The 13333-nt window shown below is 48.0% G+C and overlaps 1 protein-coding gene across 1 annotated transcript; it reads left to right on the plus strand.

The window, feature by feature from the left end:
* The first annotated feature begins 7539 nt into the window (after positions 1-7539).
* Positions 7540-12796, plus strand: LOC116968192 (zinc finger protein 239-like). Its single transcript, XM_033014835.1, has 3 exons — positions 7540-7634; positions 11566-11997; positions 12121-12796. The coding sequence occupies exons 2-3, from the start codon at positions 11687-11689 to the stop codon at positions 12731-12733; spliced, it is 924 nt and encodes a 307-aa protein (XP_032870726.1). The 5' UTR covers positions 7540-7634; positions 11566-11686; the 3' UTR covers positions 12734-12796.
* The last annotated feature ends 537 nt before the right edge of the window (positions 12797-13333 follow it).

Here is a 13333-nt window from a genome sequence, read left to right on the forward strand (position 1 = left end):
GATGTAAGGAAGAAATTAGAAAAGATGGATGACTGGAATGAGAAACCACTACCTCAGTTGCTTACAGAGGCCCAGAAAGTGTACGTGCGGAGAGATGAGATAAAACAGAAGGGGAAGGCAATGATTATGTTGCAGGCAGTAGAAAAACAGCAAATAAGGAACAGATAGAGACAGGAAAGTTCCTGAGACAGGATGATAAGGGAGTTAACCCGAAAGTAGCAGATAAGAAGACGGCAGAGGCCGCGAAAGGGGGATGTGATAGAAGACGGCAAAGGCCGGGGACAACAGGGCAGGCAGGGAGAAAATATAAATTGAATAATCTATTTGAAGTAAGAATGAAACAAAGTGATTTGTTTGAAAACCGGTTTGGAACAAATGGTTGAAATGAGCAAGTTGTAAAATTGAACACAGACGCCCCCATGGCGGAGTTGGGAATTCCCACTGTGTTTGGGCCGTGGGGGATTGCGAACAAGCTGCAAAAATTAACTCTTTGTATCCTGGTAACCTGAAAAAGAGAAGTTGTAAAAATCGTTTCTTGATGTTCTTTTAGATTTCTCGTCAGTAAAGTTAACTGGAAATAAGTTAATTGATGAAACATGACCAGCTTTTATGTTGTTTTACGGTAGACATACAAGTTGAGAAACACAGACAGAGAGAGAGAGAGAGAGAGACAGAGAGCGAGAGAGAGACACAGACACAGTACGAATAAGACAGTACCCCATTTCAACCGAGGGACGAAAAGACTTACAACCAATCATTGAGAATTTATTAGAGGACGGGTTATTGGAACCATGTATGTCCCCCTACAATACTCCGATCCTACCAGTCAGAAAGACCGACAGGACGTTTAGACTCGTACAGGACTTGAGGGAACTGAACAAGGTGGTCCAAGCCCGACACCCGGTAGTGCCTAACCCTTACACCATCATGGGACGGATACCCCCAAGCCACAAATGGTTTAGTGTGGTAGATTTAAAGGATGCCTTCTGGAGCTGTCCGCTGGCAACAGAGAGTAGAGACTTATTCGCCTTTGTGGGAAAACCTAAAAACCGGGCGAAAGCAACAATTCCGGTGGGCGGTGCTCCCTCAAGGTTTTACAGAATCACCAAATTTATTCGGCCAAATTTTAGAGCAGGTATTGGAGGATTTCCCAGGTCACGGGGAAACGCAACTATTACAGTATGTGGATGACCTCCTTTTGTCAGGAGAGAGAGAAGAGGAAGTAAGGGACTCCACAATAAGCCTGTTAAACTTCTTGGGAAGGAAGGGGTTAAGAGTGTCCCGTAACAAGCTTCAATTTGTGAAACAAGAGGTAAAATATCTGGGACATCTGATAAGTGGAGGAAAGAGACGAATCAACCCTGAAAGGATAGCTGGGATCACGGGAGTACCACTACCAAAGAATAAGAGAGAACCGAAAATTCCTGGGATTGATAGGATACTGTCGACTGTGGATAGATGGATCCTCCAGGTGCATAGATGGAAAAAGACATAGTGGGTACGGTATAGTGAACGGGGAAACTATGGAGGAAATTGAAAGCGGCAGGCTGCCTGGTAGTTGGTCAGCTCAATCTTGTGAATTACATGCATTAATGAGAGCTTTAGAATTATTGGAGGGGAAGGAAGGGACAGTATATACCGATTCAAAATACGCTTTTGGAGTAGTACACACCTTTGGGAAGATCTGGAAAGAGCGAGGAATGATAACAACTCGAGGTAAAGAATTAGCGCATGAGCAATTGGTAGGACAGACACTGGAAGCCTTGCAAAAACCAGAACGAATAGCCATAGCATATGTGGCAGGGCATCAGAAGGGTAACACCCTGGAGGCCAGAGGAAATAGGGCAGTGGATGAGGTTGCAAAATGAGCAGCCACAGAACAGATGGTAGAAATAAAGTCACTAATACCTTTAAGGGAACCAGAGGAAAAGATACCTATCTTTAGTGAGAAAGAACAGGAAAACATGAAAGAAATGGGGGCTCAGCGTACTTCAAATGGGAAATGGTGGACACCAAATGGAAAGCAGCTATTGAACAAAGAAATAATGAGGGAGTTATTAGGGAGATTACATGGACAAAGCCATTGGGGAACACAGGCCCTCTGTGACACCCTCCTCAGAACCTACGCTTGCTGTGGGATGTTTACCATGGCCAAACAAGTCATAAGGGGCTGTGTAATATGTCAGCAAATTAATAAGAAAATCATGAGAGCAGTCCCAGGAGGAGGACAACCATTAGCAGTTAGGCCCTTCCAAAGAATACAGATAGATTTTACCGAGCTGCCCCGGGTACGAACATGGAAGTACCTGTTAGTGGTAGTGGACCATTTCACCAGATGGGTAGAGGCATTCCCCACGGTAACTGCCACCTCACAGGCGGTAGCCAAGATATTATTAGAACAAATTATACCCAGATGTGGGATTGTGGAAACAATAGACTCAGATAGAGGGACCCATTTTGCCTCCAAAACACATGAAATGATATGTGAAGCACTGGGAATAGAATGGAAATTACATACACCATGGCATCCCCAGAGCTCAGGAAAGGTGGAAAGAATGAATGACACCTTAAAGACCCAAATCACCAAGTTGATAGAGGAAACGGGACTCCCCTGGACTAAGTGCCTCCCGATAGCCCTGTTGAGAATCCGAACAGCACCTCGAAAAGACATAGGGATATCACCATATGAAATGTTATTCGGGCTCCCATACTTAGGGAAGATAGAAGGAGTCCCAACAATACAAGGGAACGATGTGTTCCTAAGGAACTAATTACTGGCAGTGTCCCAATCTCTTGCAGAACTAAAAATTAAAGGATTGCTGGCCCAGAGCCCACCACTGGACTTCCCGATTCACTCAGTCAAGGCTGGAGACTGGGTATTAATAAAAACGTGGAAAGAAGAAAAGCTGCAACCTAAGTGGACTGGACCCTACCTGGTGTTACTAATCACCGAGACAGCAGTACGAACAAAAGAGAAAGGGTGAACACACGCAAGTCGAGTTAAGGGTCCTGTGGAGGCCCCACCAGACGATATCAGCCCGTGGACTGTGCGCAAAGGAAAAGAACCATTGACTTTAATATTTACCAAGAACCCGCAGGAAAAATGAAGTTTCGTGTTGGTGGGTCGTGTGTTGGGTGGTTACCCAACTTGTAAGTAATGTAACATGCATAAAAATCACAATACCACAGAATAGAAGGTCCACCACCATCCCATTTAATGTATGTAAAGGAAAATGGTGGTGCAGCTATAGAATGTATGTATGCACCCATCCCTGTAAAGATTGGCACGCGGTGTTTACTTCATCAAAATATGGGTGGCATCGGACCACCTATCAAACTGATAGGTGGAGAGTATATCAAAACCCGAACGAGAAATTGCCAGGACGCGTATATGTGAGCATACAGAGTGTCCAAATACAGGAAAGTGGTAGATATTGGATATGTGCAGATAAAACAGGGAAGGACGCATGTCTGAAGTTTGAGATAGAAGTAAAGCAAGATGGGAAGATGGTAATATACGAGGATAGGGGAGAGGTGTTCAAGATAGATGACAGTCAGAATAGGGATCCCGGGGCAACACCAGCACCACCAGTAGTCAGCAATGTCACCAGGGAAAATGAGTCTAAGGATCTGAAGATAATGATAGTAGCAGGAGAAACAGGATTAAGGCAGTTATATAAGAAAGGAATACCAACAGGGGGAAAAGGAGCCAACACCTGGCTTGCCTGGATGATGTACACAGCCAGAAGTATGCAACGAACCAATTGTTACGCCTGCGCTGGAGCTAGGCCTCAGCTGGTCCCAGTACCATTTCCCCTGAATTGGGATAGAACACCTAGGGCTATGACATGTATACTACAGCTATTCACGAATCCCCTCTTACCAAAGAATGTGATATGCCAGAGTTATCATTACCTATTTCCGGCCAGCAACAACAATACAAAGGGCCGAAGGGAAGACCCTCGACCTCCTCCATTTACCATTCCTTTTGGGGAGGAGGGGTTTGAGTGCTATACAAGAAATAACCCAGAGGGACAGGACATGGGGGAGGTGCTCAACTGCAATAAGACGTATAATATAATGGCTGAGGAACAGGGGCCGCTGTTCAATAGCTCCTGGCTGAAAAAGCAGGTGGTGCGGGGAGAATACCCTGTGGCCCCGGTTACCAGGGTCATGGACGAGAACCTGTATCCTCATACAACTGATGATGCCCTTCACCATAGCAGTGGAACATGCTGTAGAACTCGATAAAGGAAGCCGACGACAAAAGAGAAAGGTGAGAGGATCATTCGACACACACATCTATATAGATGCGATAGGGGTGCCAAGAGGGGTACCCGATGAATTTAAAGCCAGAAATCAGATAGCTGCAGGCTTTGAGTCCATACTCTTCTGGTGGTCCACCGTTAATAAAAATGTGGACTGGATCAACTACTTATACTGCAATCAACAACGCTTTATAAATTACACTCGAGATGCAGTTGAAGGATTAGCGGAACAACTGACAGCTATCAGCCAAATGGCCTGGCAAAATCGCATGGCCTTGGACATGCTACTGACTGAGAAGGGAGGGGTGTGTGTAATGTTTGGCGAACAATGTTGCACATACATCCCCAACAACACTGCTCCGGATGGGTCAGTATCAAGAGCCCTAGCAGGTCTCACCTCTCTGTCTATCGAATTGGCTGAGAACTCTGGAGTAGACACCTCCTGGACCGGGTTTCTAGACTCCTGGTTTGGGAAATGGAAGCACATCTTTACATCAGCCCTAACATCAGTAATAGTCATGGCAGGGTTATTGTGTTTGTTCTGATGTTGTATCATTCCCTGCGTACGGGGATTGGCTCAGCGATTGATAGAAACCGCCCTGACGAAGAACAGTGCTGCCATCATAATGGCCTTCAGAACACAGTATGACCAACGAGAGGAGGATAGGGAGGTGAAGAATCTTCTGCTAGCATTAGAAAAGGAGGAGATAGTATAAATCAAGGGTGCGTAGCAAAAAGAAAAGGATGGATTGTGAGGAAAGAGTTAATAGACATGGTTGACTTAGACTAGGGATAGAAATATAACTTAGAAAGAAATAAGGTGTCAGCAGAAGCCAGACTGCTGGTAGAATAGAAAGTAACAATATAAAGAACAGAGAGAAATTCTAGATAATAGCAGCAAGTACAGATGGTGACATTTCAAGGATGAGAGTCAGAAGATAACCAGTCAGACAAGAACATAACGGGAACTGGGGGAAGGGGGCATGAACTACTCTGTACTGCACTTGCTTGATGAGATTCCATGAAAATGTACTCACACCCACTATGACAAGATGCCTAATTTAAATGCACATGCGATGCATGATAGGGGAGGTGCCTTTGACGTTGGGTGGGCGTTCCACGACGTTCTCGTGGGAATCTGGGCTTTATGTTATGATTGGAAGAAGCTCAATGGGGAGAGATGAGAATGTGATAATAATGAAAAGAAATGTATAAAGATAGAAGACATCCCGATCCTCGGTGTGCCTCTAGGGGACATCAGTGGAGAGGCACCTATTCTGCAGAATATGAAATTAATAAAAACACTTCTTTGTCTGAATTTGTCTCAAGAGCATTTGTGATTTTTGAATCTCACAACTGTATGACAACGTACTGGAGTAACTCAGCGGGTTAGACAGCATCTGTGGAGAAATTAGACACAAGTGCTGGAGTAACTAAGCGGGTCAGGCAGCATCTATGGAGAGAAGTAATGGGTGATGTTTTGGGTCGACACCTTTCTTTGGTTTAGTTTAGTTAAGAGATGCAGCGTGGAAACAACAGGTCTTTTGGCACATGGAGTCCGCACCGACCAGCGATCACCGCATACACTAGCACTATCCTACGCACATTAGGGATAATTTAGCAATTTTGCGCCCCTACACCTGCACCCAGTGCGGCAAGTGCTTCACCCGCTCTGACAGCCTACTGGAGCACCAGCGCACCCACACCGGGGAGCACCCCTACACCTGCACCCAGTGCGGCAAGGGCTTCATCTGCTCCACCCGACTGCTGTCCCTCCAGCAGGTGCACGCTGGCGACCGTCCTGTCCCCAGCCCGGTGTGAGGAGAGCGCTTTGACAAGGACTCCCACGCTCTGTCTCGCCAGCACGTACACACCAGTGGCCAGCCCTACGACTGCCCGTACTGTGGTGAGGAGTTTGACAGCTCGCGGGGGTTGCGGCAGCACCGGTGGGCTCACACCGGCGAGCAACTGCTCCCACTATGACAAGAGAGTATGGGGGCTGCGGGAGCACCAGCGGATACACACCAGAATGAGACCGTTTGTGTGCGCTGAGTGTGGCAAGGGTTTCACCCGCATGTCCAGCCTGTGGCAGCACCGGCGTACCCACACTGCTGAGAGTCCCTTCCCCTGCCCATCCTGTGGTAAAGGCTTCACCCGCCTTGACCACCTGCTGGAGCACCGGCGAGTCCACAATGGCCAGCGCCCCTTCATTTGCCTGCTCTGTGGCAAAGCCTTTGCCCGCTCCTCCAGCCTGCTGGCACACTGCCACGTGGATAGATAGGCGCTGTTTAGGTAGAGACAAAATGCTGGAAGGAATGGGTAACATTTCTTGTCGAGATCCTCCTCAACCTCGACCCGAAATGTCACCCAGTCCTTCTCTCCAGAGATGCTGCCTGTCCCGCTGAGTTCCTCCAGCATTTTGTGCCCTTTTTTGTAAACTAGCATCAGCAGTTCCTTGTTTTTAAACCATTCTGGTTAACCATCTCTTCACCTTCCCGAAAGCCTCCACATCAGTCCTGTAATGGAGTACCCAGAACTGTATGCAATACTCCAAATGCTACCTGACCAATGTCTCTTAAAGCTGCATATACAATCCTCTCTCCTTATCTCACACCATTTTATCTCCTTATTTTCCATCTGCCGATCACCCCCTCAATGTTAACATAGTGTCAGTCTGAAGAAGGGTCCTGACCCGAAATGTCACCTATCCATGTTCTCTACTGATGCTGCCTGACCCGCCGAGTTATTCCAGCACTGTGTGAAATGTCACCTATCCTTGTTCTCCAGAGATGCTGTCTGAGCAGCTGAGTTACTCCAGCACTTTGTGTTGTGTCGCCTCCTGTCCCCTATGCTCCCTCTCCCCTCCTCCCCATCCCCAAACAGTGTGAACCCCCACTAGACTCCCTACCCCCTTCCTTGACTCACTTGACCCCTCTCTCTCCACCCCCCCCCCCCCCCCCCCCCAGATCCCTGTCCCCCCCCATTAATCCCCCTCGGCACCAAACCCACTCCCCCTTGAATCCCACCCCCTCCCTTTGCTCCCTGCTTCCCCCCGTTACTCACTTCACCCCTTTTCCACCCCCAACCTCTCACCCCCTCCCTCCCCCGGACTGTCTCCTTTCTCTGAACCTCTCACCTTATTCCTGTCCCTCTCAGCCTCCCACCGCTCAGATATCTCTCTCTCCCTCTCCGCTCCGAACTCTCTCTCTCACCGACCAGTGCGGGTCGGCTCCATCTTGGCCGTGACGTCATTTCCGGGCTGCGTCTCCTGCGCCGCACGGTCTCTCTCGCTCTGTTTCCGGGGCAACGGACAGCGGGCGGGATGAGCTGTGAGTTTCCGGGCCGGGCCGGGTCCGGTCGGGCGCGGTGAGAGGCTCCGGTAAAGGTCAGGGCGGACGCGCTGGCTGGGGAATCGGTGCGCGGGGGTGGGTCCATTCTTCCGGCCATGCCGCGGCCTCGCACCCGGGAGACAGTGACTGGGCCTGGGGTTGGCGGAGCGCTGGGGGAGCTGGGCCTGGGGTCGGGCCTGTTATGTAATTAGCAATGTTACAAAATTTTGAGATTTAAAAAATCTAGTCTGTAATTTATCCCATCAGATAAAGCATAAAAAGAAGTTTAATTTGACACCTAATTCACTTTCATATCTCAAGTATTTAAAAAGTTATGGCCATTTTCATACTCGGAAATTAGCAACTTGTTCCCTATTGATTTTCTATGGACATAACAAAAAAGCTGTGATCGTGGACAGTCAAAAGCCCATAACCTTCTTAAAAATTAAGAGAACTGAATGAAATTTTCAGTTATCGTAGATTGAACCATTCTGAAACAAATATAAAATAATCTTACTTGGATGACCTAAAATTAAAGCATATAATTAGTTAGTTACCCAAGTGTAGCTAATTTCAAACTTCAATTACTAGATCTAAACATCTATCCATTTCTTAATAAATGATTAACATTTTTAAATAGCCTAAGTGTCCAAATAATATTCATAAATAATTCACAATAAAACATGATTTTTAAATCTCATTTACATTAATTTATAGGCCAAATGGAAGGAATTTAGTGTTCAATTGCTGTAAATTAAAGTCCATTTTAAATCAGCTTTCTAGTGGGATCCTGTGAACGCGCTGGTTTAGAACGTTCACATTGCGCTAGATTTGTGCCCTCAAATGCCCAGAAAAATACTGCGGGATATAATGGGCCCAAAATGAGCTGCTCGCAATATTAAACTTTGTATAAAGGGATCTTAAGAAGCCCTTTTTAATGTAAAAATATGCAGCCTACCTTCAGTTGTTTGCTCTATGAGACCCTGACAGCTGCCGGTGGTCGCGGGTTTAGAGATTGATTTTTAAACTACTATAACTATTATACGAGGCCTTTAAAACTAATAATAGCTTTTGCGACGGGGTCTTCCAGCGATTTTTCGTTAATAATTAACTAGGCTGAACATCTTCGATTTGAACAGCCTAGAGAAAATCGCATTTTAAACCCGCCTCCCTCTAAACGGCGCCAAAATCGAGCACACCCGCAGTGACAGATTTTCAGCGACGCTTCAGGTAGGCTTTGCAACATACCTACATCAATCTCGGGTGGGGCTGATAGGTGGGCGCCGTGCGGCCAGGGTGGTGGAGGAGTCGTGTCGCGGCTGAGGGGAGCGGGGAGTCGGGACACAGTCTCTCTGTATCTCTATTTTCTCTCTATACTGAGTTGGATGATCAGCCATGGTCATATTGAATGGCGGTGCAGGCTCGAAGGGCCGAATGGCCTACTCCTGCACCTATTTTCAATGTTTCTATGTTATAATCTCTTTTTAGGGCACGGTAACATTCTAATCTGCTTTGGCTTGTGGTTTCTTTATCCCAATGTTCCAAATAAGTTTCTTACATTGTTTGATCATTTGGTTCACTCTAACTGGTGATTGTGGATCAGTATTTAGCAATGTTACAAAATTTTGAGATTTTAAAAATCAAGTGCAATTTATCCCATCAGATAAAGCACAAAAATAAGTTTAATTTGACACCTAATTCACTTTCATATCTTCAGTATTAAAAAAGTTATTGCCATTTCCATACTCGGAAACTAGCATCTTGTTCCCTATTGATTTTCCATTGAATTAACACAAAAGCTGTGATCGAGGACAGTGAAATGGCCATAACTTTCTTAAAAATTAAGAGAACTGAAATAAATTTTCAGTTATTATAGATTGAAGCATTCTGAAACAAATATGAAACAATCTTACTTGGATGACCTGAAATTAAAGCATACAATTAGTTAGTTACCCAATTGTAGCTAATTCCAAACTTCAATTATTAGATCTAAACATCTATCCATTTCTTAAGAAAAGATTAACATTTTTAAATAGCCTAAGTGTCCAAACACCATTCACAAAGAATTCACAATAAAACATGATTTTAAAATCTCATTTACATTAATTTATAGGCCAAATGGAAGGAATTTTGTGTTCAATAGTGTAAATTAATGGCTATTTAAATCAGCTTTCGAGTGGGATCCTGTGGAACTCTGGAACGCGCTGTTTTAGAACGTTCCCATTGTGGTGAATTTGTACCCCAAATGCCCAGAAAAATACTGCGGGATTTTAATGGGGCTACTCGCAACATAAAACTTTGTATAAAGGGATCTTAAGAAGCCCTTTTTAATGTAAAAATAAACAACCTACCTTTCGTTGTCCCGTGTATGAGATCCGCCCCATTGTCAGCGGTCGCGGGTTTAGAGGATACATTTTAACCTACTATAACAATTAAATTAACCAAATAAATTTTAAAATAGCTCCAGCGAAAGAATCTCCCAGCGATTTATCGTCAGCAACTAAATGGGCTGAACAAGCTCGATTTGAATAGCCCAGGGAAAATCACGTTTTAAACCCGCCACCCTCTCAACGGCGCCAAAATCACGCACACGGGCTGGGACAGATCTGCAGCAACGCTTAAGGTAGGTTTTGCAACATACCTACAGTATTGATCTGAGGCTGGATAGGGTTGAACTGAATAGGGGTAGTTAGTCTCAGTGCCAACTGACACAGGGAACTCTCTTCAGGGTTCACATAGAAACATAGAAAATAGGTGCAGGCCAATTGGCCCTTCGAGCCTGCACCGCCATTCAATATGATCATCCAACTCAGTATCCTGTACCTGCGTTCTCTCCATACCCCCTGATCCCTTTAGCCACAAGGGCCACATCTAACTCCCTCTTAAATATAGCCAATGAACTGGCCAAATATAGCCAATGAACAACCTTCTGTGGCAGCAAATTCCAGAGACTCTCGGTCCTAAAAGATTTCCCCCTTATCCTTAAACTGTGACGCCTTGTTCTAGACTTCCCCAACATCGGGAACAATATTCCTACATCTTGCCTGTCCAACCCCTTACGAATTTTGTACGTTTCTATAAGATCCCCCCCTCAATCCTCTAAATTCTAGCGAGTACAAGCCAAGTCTATCCAGTCTTTCTTCATAAGAAAGTCCTGTTATCCCAGGAATAAGTATGGTGAACCTTCTCTGTGAACCTTCTATGGCAAACATGTCTTTCCTCAGATTAGGAGACCAAAACTGTACTCAATACTCCAGGTGTGGTCTCACCAAGATTCTGTACAACTGCAGTAGAACCTCCCTGCTCCTATACTCAAATCCTTTTGCTATGAATGCTAACATACCATTTGCTTTCTTCACTACCTGCTGCACCTGCATGCCTACTTTCAATGACTGGTGTACCATGACACCCAGTCTCGTTGCATCTCCCCTTTTCCTAATCGGCCGCCATTCAAATTATAAGATAATTCAGATAATAATTCACCTTTAGGGTTTGAAGGGCTTTAGACTGGAGGGTATCTGGGGGGATAGATTTAACGTGATTCCAAAAATTTAGTGCTCGTTTCTGAATATTTATTATCAGTGGGTATCTGCCTAATTCCGCCCTACATGCGTTTGTTGGTCTCTCTCTCTCTCTCTCTCCCTCTCTCCCCCTCATCCTCTTCCTCCCCCCCTTCTCCCACTTGCCTCCTCACCCTCTCCCCGCACATTTACCCCCCCCTTTCCCCTTACCACCCCGTCCCTTCTCTCCCTCCCCTCACTTCCACCATCCTCATCACTGTCCCCATTCTCCCCTCCCCCCTTGCCTTCCCCCCTCCTATCACCCCTCTCACTCCCCCATCCGCCCCGCTCACCTTCCAATCCCCCCACTCTCCCCCACCCCCCCCCCCCTTGAAGTACCAGTAATATTCACGCGTTAGTAATGTCCTGTTTGCCAGCTTGTTAACCCTCTGTGTTTCCCTCCTGCAGGGTTTAGGAGCCGTTGCTGTGGACGGAGAGACGGAGATTGGAGCGGCCATTGAGGGAGGCCAGCGTGCCGGTGAGCCCATCATCTGCCCGGAGCGTGGGCTGAGCTTCAGTGGAGGACTACATGGCGGGGCACAACAAGGAGAAGCGTTATGAGTGCAACGTGTGTGGCAAGGCCTGCCAGTGCCCGAGCGAGCTGGAGACCCACCAGCGTGTTCACTCGGGAGAACGCCCCTTCGACTGCTCGGAGTGCGAAAAGAGTTTCAAGACGGGGAGTGACCTGAAGGCCCACCGGCAAGTGCATACGGGCGAGAAGCCCTATGGCTGCTCCACCTGCGGCAAGAGCTTTACCAGGTTGTCGGGGCTGCGGGAGCACCAGCGGGTGCACAGCAGTGAGCGGCCCTTTACTTGCTCCGACTGCAGTAAAGGCTTCAAGTCGTCCACGAACCTGAAGGTGCACAGGCGCCTGCACACTGGGGAGTGGCCCTACACTTGCAGCGACTGCGGCAAAGGCTTCAACCGCTCCACCAGGCTGCAGGAGCACCAGCACACCCACACCGGTGAGCGCCCCTACACCTGTACCCAGTGCGGCCAGGGCTTCACCCGCTCCGACAACCTGCTGATGCACCAGCGCACCCACACCGGCGAGCGCCCCTACACCTGCGCCCAGTGCGGCAAGGGCTTCATTCAATCCAGCGGCCTGCTGAAACACCAGCGTACCCACACCGGCGCGCGCCCCTACACCTGCGCGCAGTGCGGCAAAGGCTTCAACCACTCCAGCAGCCTGCTGGTGCACCAGCACACACACACCGGCGAGCGCCCCTACATCTGTGCCCAGTGCGGCAAGGGCTTCACCAGATCCAGCAGGTTGCTGCAGCACCAACTCACCCACTCTGACGAACGCCCCTACACCTGCACCTTGTGCGGCAAGGGGTTCAACCGCTCCACCAGGCTGCTGTCCCACCAGCGGGTGCACGCCGGCATCCGAACCGTCCCCAGCCCGATGTGTGCAGAGCGCTTTGCCATGACCTCCCACGCCCTATCTCACAAGCAGGTGCACACCAGTGGCCAGCCTTACGACTGCCCGTACTGTGGTGAGGCATTTGACAGTTCGCGGGGGTTGCAGCAGCACCGGCGGGCCCACGCTGGCGAGCAGCTGCTCCCACTGTGACAAGAGAGCATGGGGGCTGCGGGAGCACCAACGGATGCACAACAGAGAGAAACCCTAGGTGTGCGCTGAGTGTGACAAAGGTTTCACCCGCATGTCCAGCCTGTGGCAGCACCGGCGTACCCACAGCGGTGAGCATCCCTTCCTCTGCCCGTCCTGTGGTAAGGGCTTCACCCGCCTTGACCACCTGCTGGAGCACCGGCTAGTCAACACCGCCTGTCCAGCCTGTGCCAGCACCCCTTCACCTGCCCGCTCTGTGGCAAGGCCTTTGCCCGCTCCTCCAGCTCGCTGGCACACCACCACGTGGATGGGCGCTGTTTAGGTAGACACAGAATGCTGGAAGGAATGGGTAACGTTTCTGGTCGAGACCCTCCTCAGACTCGACCCGAAATGTCACCCAGTCCTTCTCTCCCAAAATGCTGTCTGACCCGCTGAGTTACTCCAGCATTTTGTGACCTTTTTCGTAAACCAGCATCTGCAGTTCCTTGTTTTGAAAACCATTCTAGTTAACTGTATGCAATGCTCCAAATGCTCCCTGACCAATGTCCCTTAAAGCTGCACATTTATGTTCCTTTCTCCTTCTCTCACACCCTTTTATCTGAT

This window comes from Amblyraja radiata, chromosome X (genome assembly GCF_010909765.2).
Source record: "Amblyraja radiata isolate CabotCenter1 chromosome X, sAmbRad1.1.pri, whole genome shotgun sequence".
NCBI classification, from domain to species: domain Eukaryota; kingdom Metazoa; phylum Chordata; class Chondrichthyes; order Rajiformes; family Rajidae; genus Amblyraja; species Amblyraja radiata.

Excerpts from the sequence above, each read along its gene's own strand:
- LOC116968192 (XM_033014835.1), top strand. The coding sequence starts at position 11,687 with ATGGCGGGGCACAACAAGGAGAAGCGTTATGAGTGCAACGTGTGTGGC. Across the intron at positions 11,998-12,120 it reads GACTGCAGTAAAGGCTTCAA|CGGTGAGCGCCCCTACACCT; the intron begins GTCGTCCACGAA and ends GCACACCCACAC.